The 23,924-nt window shown below is 49.5% G+C and overlaps 1 protein-coding gene across 1 annotated transcript in view; it reads left to right on the top strand.

Annotated features, from left to right (window-relative positions):
• The window catches only part of ryr1b (ryanodine receptor 1b (skeletal)), a gene marked incomplete at both ends in the record, with an annotated part of 143,409 nt that overhangs the window by 64,546 nt on the left and 54,939 nt on the right, over window positions 1-23,924 (top strand). Inside the window, 19 exons of the mRNA XM_080547334.1 lie at window positions 132-264; window positions 964-1,058; window positions 1,293-1,428; window positions 1,862-2,048; window positions 2,522-2,633; window positions 4,939-5,059; window positions 5,479-5,648; window positions 6,987-7,207; window positions 17,020-17,110; window positions 17,268-17,408; window positions 18,072-18,232; window positions 18,703-18,781; window positions 18,912-19,001; window positions 19,867-20,013; window positions 20,332-20,409; window positions 21,000-21,075; window positions 21,827-21,950; window positions 23,143-23,258; window positions 23,391-23,458. Of these exons, the coding sequence (XP_080403460.1) occupies window positions 132-264; window positions 964-1,058; window positions 1,293-1,428; window positions 1,862-2,048; window positions 2,522-2,633; window positions 4,939-5,059; window positions 5,479-5,648; window positions 6,987-7,207; window positions 17,020-17,110; window positions 17,268-17,408; window positions 18,072-18,232; window positions 18,703-18,781; window positions 18,912-19,001; window positions 19,867-20,013; window positions 20,332-20,409; window positions 21,000-21,075; window positions 21,827-21,950; window positions 23,143-23,258; window positions 23,391-23,458 (2,346 nt within the window). The remainder of the gene's footprint in view (window positions 1-131; window positions 265-963; window positions 1,059-1,292; window positions 1,429-1,861; window positions 2,049-2,521; window positions 2,634-4,938; window positions 5,060-5,478; window positions 5,649-6,986; window positions 7,208-17,019; window positions 17,111-17,267; window positions 17,409-18,071; window positions 18,233-18,702; window positions 18,782-18,911; window positions 19,002-19,866; window positions 20,014-20,331; window positions 20,410-20,999; window positions 21,076-21,826; window positions 21,951-23,142; window positions 23,259-23,390; window positions 23,459-23,924) is intronic.

The following is a 23,924-nucleotide window of genomic DNA, read 5'->3' on the forward strand; positions in this document are numbered from 1 at the left end:
TGTGTGTGGTGTGTGGTGTGTGTCTGTGTCTGTGCCTATGTGTGTGTGTGTGTGTGTGTGTGTATATGTGTATGTATGTCTGTATGTCTGTGACTGTGTCTGTGTCTGTATGTATGTGTGTGTGTATCTAGGAGATTCGATTCCCCCAAATGGTGACCAACTGCTGTCGCTTCCTGTGCTACTTCTGTCGTATCAGCCGTCAGAACCAGCGGTCCATGTTTGACCACCTCAGTTACCTGCTGCAGAACAGTGGCATCGGCCTGGGTGAGTAACACTGCAGACAGTATTTGCATAGCTCCTATCTTAAGCCCAATTTATACTTCTGCGTAAAATCGACGGCGTAGCCTACGCCGTAGCTTGCATAGGCCCGCAGCCTACGCCGTAGGTTGACGCGCACCTCTCCAAAAATGTAACTACGCAGCAGTGCCTACGCAACCGTAAGCACTGTGATTGGTCCGCTTGGTAGCACATGATTCCGACATGATTCCGACTCTCTCGTAGGCCAAAATGCGGAAGCCATGACAGAAATGTCATTTACTTTTTCTGTAATTACTTATTAATAAAGATTTGAAAAAAAATCATAACCATCGTATTATCTTAGTTTAATGTCATTTCAATGCATCATAGAACTTTTATTTACAACAAGCATTAAAAAAAAGAATCGCTATTATGCCGCTTTGAGTACACCGTTCCAACGGAGCGCCCTATGGAAGCGTCAGGCACAGCCTTCCTATAAGGAGCGCGATTCACATTTACGAGATGTACAATCCTGTTTATTTCGAAATAAATGATTAGTTACAGGGAGCCCCATGGCTGTTCGTTGGGTTTAAATTATATTTATGATAGACATATTTAATGTAAAGTTATCTATAAGAACTAATTTTTTTTAATTATTTTTTTAAATTATAAATCATGAAATTATGATTTATAATATTATTACAGCTACTCCTGCTCCTGGTGCAGGTATGCGTGGCTCGACCCCGTTGGACGTGGCCGCCGCCTCCTGCATAGACAACAACGAGCTGGCCCTGGCCCTGCAGGAGCAAGACCTGGAGAAGGTCAGAGGGCAGAATGAACCCCTCCTCTCTCTCACCCAGCCTTCCTGTCTAATTCTCCACTGTATCTATCAATAAAAACATTTAAAAAATATGAGTGGGACTGCCCCACTCAGAAAAAATTACTTAAAAAAAAAGAGGAGAGAATGAAATACAGACAGATACATGAATGAGTTAGATACGACATCTGTCCTCCTTCTAACTCCCTCTGTCCCTCCTCTCTCTATGGCGTTGTAGGTGGTGACGTACCTGGCGGGCTGCGGCCTGCAGAGCTGCCCCATGCTGATCTCTAAGGGCTACCCCGACATCGGCTGGAACCCCTGTGGAGGAGAGAAATACCTGGACTTCCTCCGCTTCGCTGTCTTTGTCAACGGTCAGTCTGCTTCCCGTAGCTGGGATGGTGGTGGTGGTGTTGTTGTTGTTGTTGTTGTTGTTGTTGTTGTTGTTGTTCTATTTTCTTCTTCGTTTTTATGACATTTTTGCGAAATGCGCTATATACATTTGATGGAGTTTGACTTGATTTGATTTCTAGCAGTACACTGCAAAGTCAGCTCTCAAAAACAAGGAAAAAAAAGCAATACAATGGGGGAATATTACTTAAATTAAGCACAATTATCTGCCAACAGAACAGGAAAAATCACTTGCCATGATATTCTTAAAACAAGTAAAAACGACGAGTACAGTCAGACAAAAAACAAGCATATATTGCCTTGGTTTAAGATTTGTCATCTTACTTGGATTTACTTTTTATAGTGTGGTGATGACAGTTCTACTGTATGTTATACTGTTGTACTGTATGCTCACAGGAGAGAGCGTGGAGGAGAATGCTAACGTGGTGGTGCGGCTGCTTATCCGTCGGCCCGAGTGCTTCGGCCCGGCCCTGAGAGGAGAGGGGGGGAACGGCCTGCTGGCCGCCATCGAGGAGGCCATCAAGATCTCTGAGGACCCCGCCAGGGACGGACCCACCGTCAAGAAAGACAGACGCGCTATGATGTAAGATCTGTGAAAGACATCTGTGAGAGACTGACACTCCCATATGTAAGATCTGTGAAAGACACCTGTGAAAGACATACACTTCCCTATGTACGATCTGTGAAAGACATCTGTGAAAGACAGACGCTTCCCTGTGTAAGATCTGTGAAAGACAGACACTTCCCAGTGTAAGATCTGTGAAAGACAGACAGTTCCATGTGTAAGATCTGTGAAAGACAGATGCTTCCCTGTGATAGACAGACACTTCTCTGTGAAAGACAGATGCTTCCCTGTGATAGACAGACACTTCTCTGTGAAAGACAGACACTTCCCTGTGTAAGGCAAGGCAAGGCAAGGCAAGTTTATTGGTATAGCACATTTCATACAACAGGGGCAATTCAAAGTGCTTTCAAGATCGCTTCATTTTCTCATGAATATGTCTCACTTTCACAAGTCTAGCTAAAGAGAGATGTGTGTCTGTGCCTCACTGGCAGGTTCGGTGGGGAGGAGCAGCAGGAGGAGAACCGTGTCCATCTGGGAAACGCCATCATGTCTTTCTACTCTGCCCTCATCGACCTGCTGGGACGCTGTGCCCCGGAGATGCATGTGAGTCAAATGGCCTTTCAGGACATCCATCTCTGTAGCTTTCAATAATAATAATAATAATAATAATAATAATCAGGGGTGCACATAACTGGTGCGCCAGTGCGCATGCGTCGCCAAAATGCATGCTGCGCGGCAGATCAGCCGCATGATGGCGCTTTTGCACAAAAAAAAAAAAAAAAAAGTTGATCACAAAAAAAACATCCTCTACCATGGTTGAAATTGAGGACAGTGATAATTTACAGCAGTCAAGAGAGCAGTGATGATGACGATTAAGCTTGTAGCATAAATAAATGCTTAGGCTGTAACTTTTTGTTAAGTTGATTTCAGTGTTTACAGAACAGAGCAGTGCTTAAAGAGATGTCCGTTTATTTCAGTGTGTTTAAAGAACAGACATTCAGTTAGTGCTTAAAGAGATGTCAGTTGATTTCATTGTGTTTAAAGGAGTCTGACAGACTTTCATGCTTAAAGAGCAGTCATTTGATTTTGCATTAGTTTATTTTGTTTTGCACACAATCATTTGTTCGTTCATCTTTATTTATGAATAAATGTCGTTTTGCTAATATAAGTTATCCATGTATCCCTTTTTCATCCATCCTGTGGGACGGGTCGTGACTCGCGAGCTCGGGGAGCACCAAGCAGCATCCCTAGGTGCTCCTCTGAGCACTGGCCCCAAAAAGTTATGTGCACCCCTGATAATAATAATAATAATAATAATAATAATAATAATAATAATAATTAATTGTATTTATATAGCGCTTTTCCGGGGCTCAAAGACGCTGACAATATGGGAAAAACAGAAAACACAGAAACAACAAGCAACAGATAACATGAGCACATAGAACACAGAGTTAACAAACAGGCACAGGGAACTATTAACACAGTAATGTCCAGGGGGGGAGGAGGGGGGGGGGGGGCAGGGTTAGGGGAGATGGTTAGGGGTAGGGGTTGTATGCATGGGAGAACAGGTAGGTTTTGAGATGGGATTTAAAAGTGGAGAGTGAGGGTGAGTCTCTGAGTGGCTGAGGGAGAGAGTTCCAGAGGCGGGGTGCAGCTTGTGAGAAGGCACAGTCCCCGAAGCCTTTGAGTTTGGAGGGTGGGACAGTGGATGAGGATTGTAGACAGGAGACTTTCAAGACAGGAGAGGCAGAACAGATATGTGTCTGGGAGTAGAGTGTTCTAGAACAGATATGTGTTTGGGAGTAGAGTGTTCTAGAACAGATATGTGTCTGGGAGTAGAGTGTTCTAGAACAGATATGTGTCTGGGAGTAGAGTGTTCTAGAACAGATATGTGTTTGGGAGTAGAGTGTTCTAGAACAGATATGTGTTTGGGAGTAGAGTGTTCTAGAACAGATATGTGTCTGGGAGTAGAGTGTTCTAGAACAGATATGTGTTTGGGAGTAGAGTGTTCTAGAACAGATATGTGTTTGGGAGTAGAATGTTCTAGAACAGATATGTGTCTGGGAGTAGAGTGTTCTAGAACAGATATGTGTTTGGGAGTAGAGTGTTCTAGAACAGATTGTGTTTGGGAGTAGAGTGTTCTAGAACAGATATGTGTTTGGGAGTAGAGTGTTCTAGAACAGATATGTGTCTGGGAGTAGAGTGTTCTAGAACAGATATGTGTTTGGGAGTAGAGTGTTCTAGAACATATATGTGTTTGGGAGTAGAGTGTTCTAGAACAGATATGTGTTTGGGAGTAGAGTGTTCTAGAACAGATATGTGTCTGGGAGTAGGGTGTTTTAGAACAGATATGTGTCTGGGAGTAGAGTGTTTTAGAACAGATATGTGTCTGGGAGTAGAGTGTTTTAGAACAGATATGTGTTTGGGAGTAGAGTGTTCTAGAACAGATATGTGTTTGGGAGTAGAGTGTTCTAGAACAGATATGTGTTTGGGAGTAGAGTGTTCTAGAACAGATATGTGTTTGGGAGTAGAGTGTTCTAGAACAGATATGTGTCTGGGAGTAGAGTGTTCTAGAACAGATATGTGTCTGGGAGTAGAGTGTTCTAGAACAGATATGTGTCTGGGAGTAGAGTGTTCTAGAACAGATATGTGTCTGGGAGTAGAGTGTTCTAGAACAGATATGTGTTTGGGAGTAGAGTGTTCTAGAACAGATATGTGTTTGGGAGTAGAGTGTTCTAGAACAGATATGTGTCTGGGAGTAGAGTGTTCTAGAACAGATATGTGTCTGGGAGTAGAGTGTTCTAGAACAGATATGTGTTTGGGAGTAGAGTGTTCTAGAACAGATATGTGTCTGGGAGTAGAGTGTTCTAGAAGTCCTGCTCATATGACCCTTGAACTCTTCCCACAGCTGATCCAGGCAGGTAAAGGAGAGGCTCTGAGGATCCGGGCCATCCTGAGGTCCCTGGTGCCCATAGAGGACCTGGTGGGAGTCATCAGCCTGTCTGTCCAGATCCCTGCCTATGGCAAAGGTAAGGCACAGAGAGACGGACGGACAGAGAGGCGATTGGGACAGTTTGGTCCAGACATTATCGCTGAATTCATGTTTTGCCTTTTTTACCTACTAAAAGAGCCGCCTTTTTCAATGCTAAGCTGCTATTTACACACAACGACCACTAGTTGGCTGCTTGTAAATTAGCCTGCTTCCTACACATAAAAACTACAAAATAGCTTTATATTAGCTTATCCTGATGTGATTTTGAACAAGTAAGGATACTGGGTGGTAGAACGCACATATCTAGGACAAGTCATGAAAGGAGGGTCCTGAAATTTGATCGAGTGCAAAGATATAACTCACAGGGGTCAAATGACATGTCTTGGCTGATTAAGTGTTCAAGACAGATTTTCACCCACTCTCTCTCTCTCTCTCTCTCTCTCTCTCTCTGCCCAGACGGTCACGTCATCGAGCCTAAGATGTCGGCCAGCTTCGCGCCGGACCACAAGGCCGCCATGGTGCTGTTCCTGGACAGAGTCTACGGCATCGACAACCAGGACTTCATGCTGCACGTCCTGGAGGTGGGCTTCCTGCCCGACATGAGGGCCGCGGCCTCGCTGGACACGGTGAGTTTCACACAGGGGAGTCATGGAAACACAGGGACTCACAGGGGAGTCTTGGAAACACAGGGGAGTCATGGAAACACAGGGGAGTCATGGAAACACAGGGACACACAGGGGAGTCTTGGAAACACAGGGGAGTCTTGGAAACACAGGGACACACAGGGGAGTCTTGGAAACACAGGGACTCACAGGGGAGTCTTGGAAACACAGGGGAGTCTTGGAAACACAGGGACTCACAGGGGAGTCATGGAAACACATAGGGGAGTCATGGAGATACAGGGACTCATAGGGGAGTCATGGAAACACAGGGACTCACAGGGGAGTCATGGAAACACATAGGGGAGTCATGGAGATACAGGGACTCATAGGGGAGTCATGGAAACACAGGGGAGTCATGGAAACACAGGGGAGTCATGGAAACACAGGGACACACAGGGGAGTCATGGAAACACAGGGACTCACAGAGGAGTCATGGAGATACAGGGGCGTCATGGAAACACACAGGGGAGTCATGGAAACACAGGGACACCTGGGTAGATCTCTATGTATGTACGGTAGCAGTGTAGATGTTGAAGATACTGGAACATTCCATTTAGCTATGTGACCTATGCGGTCAATTGGATTGTGGTCATTCACCGGTCTGTAATATATCATATCTTCATGATCTTTTTTGCACAACAATTGATTTGCTGCTACCTTTCCCTCAGTACCATTGCACTACCTTATTTTCTGTCGTATTTTGCACTTTTAACCTGTGCACTTTATTTTCTGCTGCACCAATGTATGTCCCTATGGACACATAGTCATTGTATTCTGTTGTGATGTTGTCCATTATTCTTGTAGTTTTTTTAATCTATTGTACGATTTTATGTCACGAGGACTACGGATGCAAATGAGCTCACAGCTAAATCTGACATATTTACCGTCACCATACTCTGTATAAGTGACTGTTCATTAATGTCCACTGTCCTGACTAAGTAAAGATATATCTATCTGTCTATCTATCTATCTAGAAAACTAGACACTGAACACCCATATAATGATGTGACCTGCAGTGGCAGACTCAGGCTGTTTGAAGGGCAGGGGCAGAAAGAAAAAAAGGGCACCTACTGCACAACATGGGACCCCATCAGTGCACATGGTCAAGTTTAGACCATTGGAAGGGCACCAATAGGGCACATCCTCTAATTTTGCCACTCAAAAGGGCATTTTTGCCACTCAAAAGGGTACTTAAGAGAGACATTTTTCATCCGTGGGGGCACCAGGAGGGGCAGTCGCCCCCCCTGCCCCCCCCCCCCCCCTGAGTCCGCCAGTGGTGACCCGTCTCCCTCTGTCTCTCAGATCGCCTTCAGCACCACGGAGATGGCCCTGGCCCTGAACCGGTACCTGTGCTCGGCCGTCCTGCCGCTGCTGACCAAGTGCGCCCCCCTGTTCCCCGGCACGGACCACCGCGCCATCATGATCGACTCCATGCTGCACACCATCTACCGCCTGTCCCGCGGCCGCGCCCTCACCAAGGCCCAGCGGGACGTCATAGAGGAGTGTCTCATGTCCCTCGTCAAGTCAGTTTACCCCCAAAGTCTACTACTGTCTTACTGACCCCCCAACCCACTACTGACCTACTGACCCCCCAACTCCTCTACTGTCCTACTGACCCCCCAACTCTACTACTGTCCTACTGACCCCCCAACTCTACTACTGTCCTACTGACCCCCCAACTCCTCTACTGTCCTACTGACCTCCCAACTCCACTACTGTCCTACTGACCCCCCAACTCTACTACTGTCCTACTGACCCCCCAACTCTACTACTGTCCTACTGACCCCCCAACTCTACTACTGTCCTACTGACCCCCCAACTCTACTACTGTCCTACTGACCCCCCAACTCTACTACTGTCCTACTGACCCCCCAACTCTACTACTGTCCTACTGACCCCCCAACTCTACTACTGTCCTACTGACCCCCCAACTCCTCTACTGTCCTACTGACCCCCCAACTCTACTACTGTCCTACTGACCCCCCAACTCTACTACTGTCCTACTGACCCCCCAACTCTACTACTGTCCTACTGACCCCCCAACTCTACTACTGACCTACTGACCCCCCAACTCCTCTACTGTCCTACTGACCCCCCAACTCTACTACTGTCCTACTGACCCCCCAACTCTACTACTGTCCTACTGACCCCCCAACTACACTACTGTCCTACTGACCCCCCAACTCTACTACTGTCCTACTGACCCCCCAACTCTACTACTGTCCTACTGACCCCCCAACTCTACTACTGTCCTACTGACCCCCCAACTCCTCTACTGTCCTACTGACCTCCCAACTCCACTACTGTCCTACTGACCCCCCAACTCTACTACTGTCCTACTGACCCCCCAACTCCTCTACTGTCCTACTGACCCCCCAACTCCACTACTGTCCTACTGACCCCCCAACTCTACTACTGTCCTACTGACCCCCCAACTCTACTACTGTCCTACTGACCCCCCAACTCTACTACTGTCCTACTGACCCCCCAACTCTACTACTGTCCTACTGACCCCCCAACTCTACTACTGTCCTACTGACCCCCCAACTCTACTACTGTCCTACTGACCCCCCAACTCTACTACTGTCCTACTGACCCCCCAACTCTACTACTGTCCTACTGACCCCCCAACTCCTCTACTGACCTACTGACCCCCCAACTCTACTACTGTCCTACTGACCCCCCAACTCTACTACTGTCCTACTGACCCCCCAACTCCTCTACTGACCTACTGACCCCCCAACTCTACTACTGTCCTACTGACCCCCCAACTCTACTACTGTCCTACTGACCCCCCAACTCCTCTACTGTCCTACTGACCCCCCAACTCTACTACTGTCCTACTGACCCCCCAACTCTACTACTGTCCTACTGACCCCCCAACTCCTCTACTGTCCTACTGACCCCCCAACTCTACTACTGTCCTACTGACCCCCCAACTCTACTACTGTCCTACTGACCCCCCAACTCCTCTACTGTCCTACTGACCCCCCAACTCTACTACTGACCTACTGACCCCCCAACTCTACTACTGTCCTACTGACCCCCCAACTCTACTACTGTCCTACTGACCCCCCAACTCTACTACTGTCCTACTGACCCCCCAACTCTACTACTGTCCTACTGACCCCCCAACTCTACTACTGACCTACTGACCCCCCAACTCCTCTACTGTCCTACTGACCCCCCAACTCTACTACTGTCCTACTGACCCCCCAACTCTACTACTGTCCTACTGACCCCCCAACTCTACTACTGTCCTACTGACCCCCCAACTCTACTACTGTCCTACTGACCCCCCAACTCTACTACTGTCCTACTGACCCCCCAACTCTACTACTGTCCTACTGACCCCCCAACTCTACTACTGTCCTACTGACCCCCCAACTCTACTACTGTCCTACTGACCCCCCAACTCCTCTACTGTCCTACTGACCCCCCAACTCCTCTACTGTCCTACTGACCCCCCAACTCTACTACTGTCCTACTGACCCCCCAACTCTACTACTGTCCTACTGACCCCCCAACTCTACTACTGTCCTACTGACCCCCCAACTCTACTACTGTCCTACTGACCCCCCAACTCTACTACTGTCCTACTGACCCCCCAACTCTACTACTGTCCTACTGACCCCCCAACTCCTCTACTGTCCTACTGACCCCCCAACTCTACTACTGTCCTACTGACCCCCCAACTCTACTACTGTCCTACTGACCCCTCAACTCTACTACTGTCCTACTGACCCCCCAACTCCTCTACTGTCCTACTGACCCCCCAACTCTACTACTGTCCTACTGACCCCCCAACTCTACTACTGTCCTACTGACCCCCCAACTCTACTACTGTCCTACTGACCCCCCAACTCTACTACTGTCCTACTGACCCCCCAACTCTACTACTGACCTACTGACCCCCCAACTCTACTACTGTCCTACTGACCCCCCAACTCTACTACTGTCCTACTGACCCCCCAACTCTACTACTGTCCTACTGACCCCCCAACTCTACTACTGTCCTACTGACCCCCCAACTCTACTACTGTCCTACTGACCCCCCAACTCTACTACTGTCCTACTGACCCCCCAACTCTACTACTGTCCTACTGACCCCCCAACTCTACTACTGTCCTACTGACCCCCCAACTCCACTACTGTCCTACTGACCCCCCAACTCTACTACTGTCCTACTGACCCCCCAACTCTACTACTGTCCTACTGACCCCCCAACTCTACTACTGTCCTACTGACCCCCCAACTCTACTACTGTCCTACTGACCCCCCAACTCCACTACTGACCTACTGACCCCCCAACTCTACTACTGTCCTACTGACCCCCCAACTCTACTACTGTCCTACTGACCCCCCAACTCTACTACTGACCTACTGACCCCCCAACTCTACTACTGTCCTACTGACCCCCCAACTCTACTACTGTCCTACTGACCCCCCAACTCCTCTACTGTCCTACTGACCCCCCAACTCCACTACTGTCCTACTGACCCCCCAACTCTACTACTGTCCTACTGACCCCCCAACTCTACTACTGACCTACTGACCCCCCAACTCCTCTACTGTCCTACTGACCCCCCAACTCTACTACTGTCCTACTGACCCCCCAACTCTACTACTGTCCTACTGACCCCCCAACTCTACTACTGTCCTACTGACCCCCCAACTCTACTACTGTCCTACTGACCCCCCAACTCTACTACTGTCCTACTGACCCCCCAACTGTCCTACTGTCCTACTGACCCCCCAACTCTACTACTGTCCTACTGACCCCCCAACTCTACTACTGTCCTACTGACCCCCAACTCTACTACTGTCCTACTGACCCCCAACTCTACTACTGTCCTACTGACCCCCCAACTCTACTACTGTCCTACTGACCCCCCAACTCTACTACTGTCCTACTGACCCCCCAACTCTACTACTGTCCTACTGACCCCCCAACTCCTCTACTGTCCTACTGACCCCCCAACTCTACTACTGTCCTACTGACCCCCCAACTCTACTACTGTCCTACTGACCCCCCAACTCTACTACTGTCCTACTGACCCCCCAACTCCTCTACTGTCCTACTGACCCCCCAACTCTACTACTGTCCTACTGACCCCCCAACTCTACTACTGTCCTACTGACCCCCCAACTCCTCTACTGTCCTACTGACCCCCCAACTCCACTACTGTCCTACTGACCCCCCAACTCCTCTACTGTCCTACTGACCCCCCAACTCTACTACTGTCCTACTGACCCCCCAACTCTACTACTGACCTACTGACCCCCCAACTCTACTACTGTCCTACTGACCCCCCAACTCTACTACTGTCCTACTGACCCCCCAACTCTACTACTGTCCTACTGACCCCCCAACTCTACTACTGTCCTACTGACCCCCCAACTCTACTACTGTCCTACTGACCCCCCAACTGTCCTACTGTCCTACTGACCCCCCAACTCTACTACTGTCCTACTGACCCCCCAACTCCTCTACTGTCCTACTGACCCCCCAACTCTACTACTGTCCTACTGACCCCCAACTCTACTACTGTCCTACTGACCCCCCAACTCTACTACTGTCCTACTGACCCCCCAACTCTACTACTGTCCTACTGACCCCCCAACTCTACTACTGTCCTACTGACCCCCCAACTCTACTACTGTCCTACTGACCCCCCAACTCTACTACTGTCCTACTGACCCCCCAACTCTACTACTGTCCTACTGACCCCCCAACTCCTCTACTGTCCTACTGACCCCCCAACTCTACTACTGTCCTACTGACCCCCCAACTCTACTACTGTCCTACTGACCCCCCAACTCTACTACTGTCCTACTGACCCCCCAACTCTACTACTGTCCTACTGACCCCCCAACTCTACTACTGTCCTACTGACCCCCCAACTCCTCTACTGTCCTACTGACCCCCCAACTCTACTACTGTCCTACTGACCCCCCAACTCTACTACTGTCCTACTGACCCCCCAACTCTACTACTGTCCTACTGACCCCCCAACTCTACTACTGTCCTACTGACCCCCCAACTCTACTACTGTCCTACTGACCCCCCAACTCCTCTACTGTCCTACTGACCCCCCAACTCTACTACTGTCCTACTGACCCCCCAACTCTACTACTGTCCTACTGACCCCCCAACTCTACTACTGTCCTACTGACCCCCCAACTCTACTACTGTCCTACTGACCCCCCAACTCTACTACTGTCCTACTGACCCCCCAACTCTACTACTGTCCTACTGACCCCCCAACTCCTCTACTGTCCTACTGACCCCCCAACTCCACTACTGTCCTACTGACCCCCCAACTCCTCTACTGTCCTACTGACCCCCCAACTCTACTACTGACCTACTGACCCTCCAACTCTACTACTGTCCTACTGACCCCCCAACTCCTCTACTGACCTACTGAACCCCCAACTCCACTACTGTCCTACTGACCCCCCAACTCTACTACTGTCCTACTGACCCCCCAACTCTACTACTGTCCTACTGACCCCCCAACTCTACTACTGTCCTACTGACCCCCCAACTCTACTACTGTCCTACTGACCCCCCAACTCCTCTACTGTCCTACTGACCCCCCAACTCTACTACTGTCCTACTGACCCCCCAACTCTACTACTGTCCTACTGACCCCCCAACTCTACTACTGTCCTACTGACCCCCCAACTCTACTACTGTCCTACTGACCCCCCAACTCCACTACTGACCTACTGACCCCCCAACTCTACTACTGTCCTACTGACCCCCCAACTCTACTACTGTCCTACTGACCCCCCAACTCTACTACTGTCCTACTGACCCCCCAACTCCTCTACTGTCCTACTGACCCCCCAACTCTACTACTGACCTACTGACCCCCCAACTCTACTACTGTCCTACTGACCCCCCAACTCTACTACTGTCCTACTGACCCCCCAACTCCACTACTGTCCTACTGACCCCCCAACTCTACTACTGTCCTACTGACCCCCCAACTCTACTACTGTCCTACTGACCCCCCAACTCTACTACTGTCCTACTGACCCCCCAACTCTACTACTGTCCTACTGACCCCCCAACTCCTCTACTGTCCTACTGACCCCCCAACTCTACTACTGTCCTACTGACCCCCCAACTCCTCTACTGTCCTACTGACCCCCCAACTCCTCTACTGTCCTACTGACCCCCCAACTCTACTACTGTCCTACTGACCCCCCAACTCTACTACTGTCCTACTGACCCCCCAACTCTACTACTGTCCTACTGACCCCCCAACTGCACTACTGTCCTACTGACCCCCCAACTGCACTACTGTCCTACTGACCCCCCAACTGCACTACTGTCCTACTGACCCCCCAACTCTACTACTGTCCTACTGACCCCCCAACTGCACTACTGTCCTACTGACCCCCCAACTCCACTACTGTCCTACTGACCCCCCAACTGCACTACTGTCCTACTGACCCCCCAACTCTACTACTGTCCTACTGACCCCCCAACTCCACTACTGTCCTACTGACCCCCCAACTCTACTACTGTCCTACTGACCCCCCAACTCCTCTACTGTCCTACTGACCCCCCAACTCTACTACTGTCCTACTGACCCCCCAACTCTACTACTGTCCTACTGACCCCCCAACTCTACTACTGTCCTACTGACCCCCCAACTCTACTACTGTCCTACTGACCCCCCAACTCTACTACTGTCCTACTGACCCCCCAACTCTACTACTGTCCTACTGACCCCCCAACTCTACTACTGTCCTACTGACCCCCCAACTCTACTACTGACCTACTGACCCCCCAACTCTACCACTGTCCTACTGACCCCCCAACTCTACTACTGTCCTACTGACCCCCCAACTCTACTACTGTCCTACTGACCCCCCAACTCTACTACTGTCCTACTGACCCCCCAACTCCTCTACTGTCCTACTGACCCCCCAACTCTACTACTGTCCTACTGACCCCCCAACTCTACTACTGTCCTACTGACCCCCCAACTCTACTACTGTCCTACTGACCCCCCAACTCCACTACTGTCCTACTGACCCCCCAACTCTACTACTGTCCTACTGACCCCCCAACTCTACTACTGTCCTACTGACCCCCCAACTCTACTACTGTCCTACTGACCCCCCAACTCTACTACTGTCCTACTGACCCCCCAACTCTACTACTGTCCTACTGACCCCCCAACTCTACTACTGTCCTACTGACCCCCCAACTCTACTACTGACCTACTGACCCCCCAACTCTACTACTGTCCTACTGACCCCCCAACTCTACTACTGTCCTACTGACCCCCCAACTCTACTACTGACCTACTGACCCCCCAACTCTACTACTGTCCTACTGACCCCCCAACTCTACTACTGTCCTACTGACCCCCCAACTCTACTACTGACCTACTGACCCCCCAACTCTACTACTGTCCTACTGACCCCCCAACTCTACTACTGTCCTACTGACCCCCCAACTCTACTACTGTCCTACTGACCCCCCAACTCTACTACTGTCCTACTGACCCCCCAACTCCTCTACTGTCCTACTGACCCCCAACTCTACTACTGTCCTACTGACCCCCCAACTCTACTACTGTCCTACTGACCCTCCAACTCCACTACTGTCCTACTGACCCCCCAACTCTACTACTGTCCTACTGACCCCCCCAACTCTACTACTGTCCTACTGACCCCCCAACTCTACTACTGTCCTACTGACCCCCCAACTCTACTACTGTCCTACTGACCCCCCAACTCTACTACTGTCCTACTGACCCCCCAACTCTACTACTGTCCTACTGACCCCCCAACTCTACTACTGTCCTACTGACCCCCCAACTCTACTACTGTCCTACTGACCCCCCAACTCTACTACTGTCCTACTGACCCCCCAACTCTACTACTGTCCTACTGACCCCCCAACTCTACTACTGTCCTACTGACCCCCCAACTCTACTACTGTCCTACTGACCCCCCAACTCTACTACTGTCCTACTGACCCCCCAACTCTACTACTGTCCTACTGACCCCCCAACTCTACTACTGTCCTACTGACCCCCCAACTCTACTACTGTCCTACTGACCCCCCAACTCTACTACTGTCCTACTGACCCCCCAACTCTACTACTGTCCTACTGACCTCCCAACTCCACTACTGTCCTACTGACCCCCCAACTCTACTACTGTCCTACTGACCCCCCAACTCTACTACTGTCCTACTGACCCCCCAACTCTACTACTGTCCTACTGACCCCCCAACTCTACTACTGACCTACTGACCCCCCAACTCTACTACTGTCCTACTGACCCCCCAACTCCACTACTGTCCTACTGACCCCCCAACTCTACTACTGTCCTACTGACCCCCCAACTCTACTACTGTCCTACTGACCCCCCAACTCTACTACTGTCCTACTGACCCCCCAACTCCACTACTGTCCTACTGACCCCCCAACTCTACTACTGTCCTACTGACCCCCCAACTCTACTACTGTCCTACTGACCCCCCAACTCTACTACTGTCCTACTGACCCCCCAACTCCACTACTGTCCTACTGACCCCCCAACTCTACTACTGTCCTACTGACCCCCCAACTCTACTACTGTCCTACTGACCCCCCAACTCTACTACTGTCCTACTGACCCCCCAACTCTACTACTGTCCTACTGACCCCCCAACTCTACTACTGTCCTACTGACCCCCCAACTCTACTACTGACCTACTGACCCCCCAACTCTACTACTGTCCTACTGACCCCCCAACTCTACTACTGTCCTACTGACCCCCCAACTCTACTACTGTCCTACTGACCCCCCAACTCTACTACTGACCTACTGACCCCCCAACTCTACTACTGACCTACTGACCCCCCAACTCTACTACTGTCCTACTGACCCCCCAACTCTACTACTGACCTACTGACCCCCCAACTCTACTACTGTCCTACTGACCCCCCAACTCTACTACTGTCCTACTGACCCCCCAACTCCACTACTGACCTACTGACCCCCCAACTCTACTACTGTCCTACTGACCCCCCAACTCTACTACTGTCCTACTGACCCCCCAACTCTACTACTGTCCTACTGACCCCCCAACTCCTCTACTGTCCTACTGACCCCCCAACTCTACTACTGTCCTACTGACCCCCCAACTCTACTACTGTCCCACTGACCCCCCAACTCTACTACTGTCCTACTGACCCCCCAACTCTACTACTGACCTACTGACCCCCCAACTCCACTACTGACCTACTGACCCCCCAACTCTACTACTGTCCTACTGACCCCCCAACTCTACTACTGTCCTACTGACCCCCCAACTCCACTACTGTCCTACTGACCCCCCAACTCTACTACTGTCCTACTGTCCTACTGACCCCCCAACTCTACTACTGTCCTACTGACCCCCCAACTCTACTACTGACCTACTGACCCCCCAACTCTACTACTGTCCTACTGACCCCCCAACTCCTCTACTGTCCTACTGACCCCCCAACTCTACTACTGTCCTACTGACCCCCCAACTCTACTACTGTCCTACTGACCCCCCAACTCTACTACTGTCCTACTGACCCCCCAACTCCTCTACTGTCCTACTGACCCCCCAACTCTACTACTGACCTACTGACCCCCCAACTCTACTACTGTCCTACTGACCCCCCAACTCCTCTACTGTCCTACTGACCCCCCAACTCCACTACTGTCCTACTGACCCCCCAACTGTCCTACTGTACTACTGACCCCCCAACTCTACTACTGTCCTACTGACCCCCCAACTCCACTACTGTCCTACTGACCCCCCAACTCCACTACTGATCAGTGAATAATGTGACACGTTCTAATGCTTTGGTCCTCATGTCGGGATCTGACGTAATGATCAGACTTTTCTTTCTAAGAAAATGTGAATACATTTCCGCATTGTTGAAAATCAACGACACATCGCTAGTCAACTAACACAGCTTGTTTTGTGAGCCTGCTAACAATGTAAAGTAGTGTTCTAGTTAACGAGGTAGCAGTGGGGATTACTCACCTAATCCATTGCATTGTTGCAGTGTTTTGGCTTTACTAGCGCGTTTGTGTTGCGATTCTCAACAGCGTTGAAACGTAGTACCGTGTTTCAAAAGAAAAGCCTGAACATTTTGATTGCTTGCCGACATGCGGACCAAATGATCAGACTGTGTCACATATTCATCCCGAAACTGAATTGACCCTCTTGAATTTGCAATAAGCTAATGGGAAAGCCAAACTTTTATGTAGAATTCATCTTCATGTTGATGTTTTTATTATTGTATTACATTATGTTACCTTTCCTCTGGTACGCTCTCAGGTACCTCCGCCCCTCCATGCTGCAGCACCTGCTCAGGAGGCTGGTGTTCGACGTGCCCATCCTCAACGAGTACGCCAAGATGCCTCTGAAGGTTTGACTAAACAACAATCTATTCGCTCTGGTCGGGATTGTGAAATTGTTCACTCCTCAAAAAAATACCTGAATTTTTCCACATTTGTGTCTTGTGTTAGTTATCATTCTAGGGGACTTTTTTTTTTTCTCTCTTTCTTCTTTTCTGATACGTCCAGTTGTTGACCAATCACTACGAGCGTTGCTGGAAGTACTACTGCCTGCCCAACGGCTGGGGCAACTTCGGGGTGTCCTCAGAGGAGGAGCTACATCTCACACGCAAACTCTTCTGGGGGATCTTTGAGTCTCTGGCACACAAGGTGAGAGTTTGATACCCCCCTCTACCCCTCTACCCCTACCCCTACAGGGGGCGGCTGTGGTGCAGGAGGTAGAGCCGGCGTCTAATGATCGCAAGGTTGGCAGATTGGCGGTCCGAGCCCCGGCTGGCCACATGTCGAAGTGTCCTTGGGCAAGACACTGAACCCCAAATTGCTCCCAGTGAGCGGCTGGCGCCTTGCATGGTAGCTTGCCGCCATTGGTGTGTGAATGTGTGTGTGAAAGGGTGAATGAGAGGCCGTTGTAAAGCGCTTTGGAATAAGGCGCTGTATTAGTCAGTCTGTTTACCATTCACATAACACTTACTATACGTCAGCGTGAGACCTGGGGTTGACACTTCATTTAAATACTTTTAAATACTTTTAGTGTTTGTGCTGGAGTGGTTAGATGGGCGGGGTCTGTCTGCACTTTTTTCTGATTGATTTAATTTGTTCCGTTGTGTCAGGCCTCAACCTCCATCAAGAGTTTAAATATTTGAAATGATTTCAAATACACATTGTGAACCCAGTTTCTGCTATACTGATGCTAGATTGTAAACATGAAGGGTAACACCCCCCCCCCCCCCCCCCTCCTCTCTCTCTCTCTCTCTCTCTCTCTCTCTCTCTCTCTCTCTCTCTCTCTCTCACTAACCCTTCTTAACATTCTAGAAATTTGATGCAGAGCTGTTCAAGATCGCCATGCCGTGCATCTGTGCCATCTCCGGCGCCATCCCTCCTGACTACGTGGACGCCAGCTTCTCCATCGTAGAGAAGAAAGCCTCCGTCGACGCTGAGGGCAACTTTGATCCCAAACCTGTGGAGACGACCAAGTGAGAGAGAGAGAGGGGCTGGGTGGGACAATAATGTGATGTCTTGGGATCATTTAACACTAGAACAGCCGTGCCTTTTTTATCTCCTAAAAGAGCCGCCTTGGGGATCAAATGGGGTCAAACCACCTCTTTACAATGCTACGCTGCTATTTACACCAACAACCACTAGTTGGCCGCTTGTAAATTGTCCTGCTTCCTACACAGAACAACTGCAAAATATCTTCATACTAGCTTATCCTGATGTGATTTTGAAAATGTAAGGATACTGGGTGGTAGAACGCACGTATCTAGGAAAAGTCATGAAAGGAGAGTCCTGAAATGTTATCAAGTGCAAATGATCGAGTCAAATGACCCCTCATAGCTGTTTTAGTGTTAATTATGTCAAATGCAGATTCTCAGATAATGAAGCTATACTTTGATTGAATAGTTTTGTGGTTTTTGGACTATTTCATGTACTCTGTACTTTGCAGCACTATCATCCCAGAGAGGCTGGACGGCTTCATTAATATGTTCGCGGAGCACACGCACGACAAGTGGGCCTTTGAAAAGGTTTGTCACACCTCTAAAATACCTCCTCGTCTGTTTCCAACCCAATTCACCCAATCAAAAGAAGTGTGAACCGTTCAGGTGAATAGAGCTGTTTAACTCTGCTGATGCTCACCACCATGTCTGCGTTCAGATTCAGAATAACTGGACGTACGGAGAAGTGTTGGACGAGAACGCCAAGACCCACCCCATGCTGCGGCCATACAAGACCTTCTCTGAGAAGGTACGCAGCAGCCTTCAGAGCAGAACTCCAACAAACTCATCATCATCATAGAACAAACTCATCATCATCATCATCATCATCATCACTATTACTGACATCTCACCATCCCTCCTTGTTATTTCCTTGCATATCATATTACACATACATTTGTTATAATTGTTTCAAGTTTCACGTTTCTTTATTGAATATTCTTTTGGCAGTTTGTGAAACTGAAATACAATAATATTTACAATCACGTCAACACAATATTGGATAAAAACAGTGATAATAACGGCAGAGTCACTACCCATCTTCCGTCGTAGACTGAAGACCCATCTATTCAGGTTACACCTTAACTGCTCCTCCTGAGACATCTTCTGCCCCCCACCACTACGTCTCCTAAAGACACCCGCTTTCCCCCTCTACTGTGTCCCTAAGAACTTCTATTGCCCCCCTTGTACTGTTTCTCTGTTTCTCCAGTGTAAAAAACAACAACAACTAGGTTTAGAAGAAGGTGATAGGAGAAGGTTTTTCCTTCTATCAATGGCCCTGGGCCTGAGCTAGATTACTCTTCCTGCTACAAATGGTGGACTGATGATTCACATGCTTAGTATTCAAATGTATTGATTGTAAGTCGCTTTGGAATAAGGCGTCTGCTAAATGCCAAAAATGTAAATGATAACTTAGTGAATCTTGATTTATCAACACAGTCTCTGGCGGTGGTGGGTGAGGCTAAAACGTTCATCCCATGTTATTTGGCATTCAGGAAAGTAAAGAATGGGATGGGTGATGCTTTTATCTTGCTGTTTTTGTTATAATTGTGTATACGCCATTATGGAGGTTGACTGTAAGCTCCCCCCCCCCTGTCCACTGTGTGCCCCCCCAGGATAAGGAGATCTACCGCTGGCCCATTAAAGAGTCCGTCAAGGCCATGTGTGCGTGGGAGTGGACCCTGGAGAAGGCCCGGGACGAGGGAGGGACAGAGAAGGTGGAGAAGAAAGCCCCCACACGCAAGATCTCCCAGACTGCTCAGGTACAGAGGGAGGAGGGGGAGGAGCAGGAGGAGGGGGAGGAGGAGGAGGAGGAGGAGGTGGAGGAGGAGGAGGAGGAGGAGGAGGAGGAGGAGGAGGAGGAGGAGGAGGGGGAGGAGGAGGAGGAGGAGGAGGAAGAGGAGGAGGCGGGAGGGAGGGAGGGAGGGAGGAGGAGGAGGAGGAGGGAGGGAGGGAGGGAGGGAGGGAGGGAGGAGGGGGAGGAGGAGGAGGAGGGGGAGGGGGAGGGGAGAGGTCATCTGTAGATATTGTGATGTTGATCCAGATACAGTACCTCTGTGCTGTGTGTGTTTCCCCTCCAGGCGACCTACGACCCCAGCCACGGCTACAGCCCCCAACCAGTGGACATCATGCCCATGGCCCTCTCTAGAGAGCTACAGGTAAGAGATGTGTGAATGTGAATGCAGTAGTGGATATGTGGGCAGGTCTAACACACCTTAGGGCAGTGGTTCTGTAGAATATTTTGTTGATTGATTGATTGATTTGGGTAAAAAGTACAGACAAGTAGATCCCAGAGGATAACACGTAAAAGTGGACTGAAACACTTGTTCCCAACGTGGTCCTCCCTGGTAGACAAAACAACCAAGACAAGAACATCCAAAAAACAATGCACCAAGAAACATACAAAGAGCATACAATATACCAGAGCATACAATATACCAGAGCATACAAGATACAATCAGAATACAGTTTTTACATTCTTTACAAAAGTCCTGCGTATCAGTGTGTATGTGTATCAGTGTGTATGTGTGTATGTGTATCTGTGTGTATGTGTATCAGTGTGTATGTGTGTAAGTGTGTATGTGTATCAGTGTGTATGTGTGTAAGTGTGCATGTGTATCAGTGTGTAAGTGTGCATGTGTATCAGTGTGTATGTGTGTAAGTGTGCATGTGTATCAGTGTGTATGTGTGTAAGTGTGTATGTGTATCAGTGTGTATGTGTGTAAGTGTGTTTTCTTCTCTCCTCCAGTCGATGGCTGAGCAGCTGGCAGAGAACTACCACAACACCTGGGGCAGGAAGAAGAAGATGGAGCTGCAGGGGAAAGGTGAGGCAGCCGTCACCCTGTTAAACACAAACCCCCAATGGCTTTTTACATTTATTTTTTATCATTTGGAATGGGGAGGCTGTGTCTCAGGAGGTAGAGGCTGTGTCTCAGGAGGTAGAGGCTGTGTCTCAGGAGGTAGAGGCTGTGTCTCAGGAGGTAGAGGCTGTGTCTCAGGAGGTAGAGGCTGTGTCTCAGGGGGTAGAGGCTGTGTCTCAGGAGGTAGAGGCTGTGTCTCAGGAGGTCGAGGCTGTGTCTCAGGAGATAGAGGCTGTGTCTCAGGAGATAGAGGCTGTGTCTCAGGAGGTAGATGCTGTGTCTCAGGAGGTAGAGGCTGTGTCTCAGGAGGTAGAGGCTGTGTCTCAGGAGGTAGAGGCTGTGTCTCAGGAGGTAGAGGCTGTGTCTCAGGAGGTAGAGGCTGTGTCTCAAGAGGTAGAGGCTGTGTCTCAGGAGGTAGAGCCGCCGTCTAATGATCGCAAGGTTGGCAGATTAGCGGTTCGAGCCCCGGCTAGCCACATGTCGAAGTGTCCTTGGGCAAGACACTGAACCCCAAATTGCTCCCAGTGAGCGGGCTGGCCGGCGCCTTGCATGGAAGCTTGCCGCCGTCGGTGTGTAAATGTGTGTGTGAACGGGTGAATGAGAGGCCGTTGTAAAGCGCTTTGGATAAAGGTGCTATATAAGTCAGTCCATTTGAATGGTCTGGTCCTCAGTCTCTTTTCGGATTGGCTAATTGAATCTGTGCGTTGTCTCTTAGGAGGTGGAAGCCATCCCCTCCTGGTGCCCTACGACACCCTAACAGCCAAGGAGAAGGCCCGGGACAGAGAGAAGGCCCAGGACCTCCTCAAGTTCCTGCAGCTGAACGGATACGCTGTCACCAGGTACAGTACACACTATCACCATGGATACGCTGTCACCAGGTACAGTACACAATATCACCATGGATACGCTGTCACCAGGTACAGTACACACTATCACCATGGATACGCTGTCACCAGGTACAGTACACAGTGTCACCAGGTACAGTAGCAGAGTGGAGCCTGTGGCACTAAGGGTTAAATGATACCGCAGGCGTCAACCTTGTGTTACTTCAGCGGCGCGTGTGAGGTTCATTTAGGCGCCCATGTTAACGGGATAGAGCAGCCACACAGCCCGCATGAGAGGCTCGCTCACACACACACACACACACACACACACACACACGCACACACACACACACACTCAGAGACACATGCACCCGGTCTCTTTGCTTCTCTCTGTGTCTCCCTGTCTGTGTGTGCGTGACTGCGTTCTGCTTATAACCGTTTCACTTTTCAAACCGCTCATTAAGGATGGATGACAGCAGACTGAACCCAGAACACATTTATAATGAAGTGAAATTAAACATGATATTATTGATGGCCATTATCAAAGGCAAACTCAATGTACAAAGATAGGGCTGACTGTAGCAGCCGCTAGATAAACACACGGGCAGTGGACCGAAAGTCCAGCAGAAGTTCCGCCACGCACACGTAACGCCGCTGAGGTAACGTTGCTGGTGAGTTTTCGGCGTAACTCTCATCTCAATATGTGACGCGATGTGGTGGAATGGAATGAGTGAGGATTTCCCGGGAGAAATCAGGCTAAAAATAAGCTTATTTTGTTGATTAAGTACACGTATTTAATTATCGTAAAACTGCTCGAAAAAATAATGAGTGGGTAGTTCAAGACCGTAAGTTGTGTCTGATGACAAAAAAACGAAATCAGATGTTTTGCTCTGAAAAACTTTGAACGCTGATTTGAAGCCTTTCCCGTTTGCGACTCCATAGCAAAGCGATAATATGACATCACATATTCTCTCCTCTTCTTCCATCTCCTCCTTTCTCTCCTCTTCTTCCCTCTCCTCCTTTCTCTCCTCTCATTCCCTCTCCTCCTCTCTCTCCTCTCCTTCCCTCTCCTCCTCTCTCTCCTCTCCTTCCCTCTCCTCCTCTCTCTCCTCTCCTTCCATCTCCTCCTCTCTCTCCTTCCCTCTCCTCCTCTCTCTTCTTCCCTCTCCTTCCCTCTCCTCCTCTCTCTCCTCTCTCCATCCTGCAGAGGGCTGAAGGACATGGAGCAAGACATCTCCTCTATAGAGAAGCGCTTCGCCTACGGCTTCCTCCAGAAGCTGCTCAAGTGGATGGACATCGCCCAGGAGTTCATCGCCCATCTCGGTACTGTAGGGGTTATGAAACAGACTAGGGACAGGGAGAGAACCCTGTTATTGTTGCATGTCATAAACGTCCTGTCCTTTACCATGTATGAGCTGTTAGCTTCGTAACAACTGTGCCTCTTCCTCCCTGCAGAGGCTGTGGTCAGTAGTGGCAGAGTGGAGAAGTCCCCACACGAGCAGGAGATCAAGTTCTTTGCCAAGGTAAGATACCAGCAGCAGGATCTAAGCGATGCAGTGGCGTAGTGGATTAAGCGCTGACCATGTAACCGCAGGGTTCCCGGTTTGATTCCGGCCGCGGACATATCCTCCATGTCATCTGTCATGGTTTCTTAGGTTTTCATTTTAGAGACATCTAGTGGACATTTTATGACATTACATTTGTTACTGCCTTTATTCAGTTTCGGTTTTGATTAGTCACATGACGAACATTAGTCACATGACGTGAGCACACTGTTCAGACGTGATAGCTCGTGCAACAGCTAGTTGAGAGAAAAAGCTCCGGAGAATCTCTTTGTTTACATTCTTGCCCTGGAAAAGGCTTTGCTTGTAAGTTGCCTTTTCTTTTCTTGTTTAACTACAATGTATAATGTATATGTTTATAAATACATAGCTTATATTATTTAAGTATAACTATTTGTATTGCTATATTGATATTATATGTTGGCTA

The sequence above is a fragment of the Nansenia antarctica genome (genome assembly GCF_963989245.1).
Source record: "Nansenia antarctica genome assembly, chromosome: 17".
In the NCBI taxonomy this organism is placed as follows: domain Eukaryota; kingdom Metazoa; phylum Chordata; class Actinopteri; order Argentiniformes; family Microstomatidae; genus Nansenia; species Nansenia antarctica.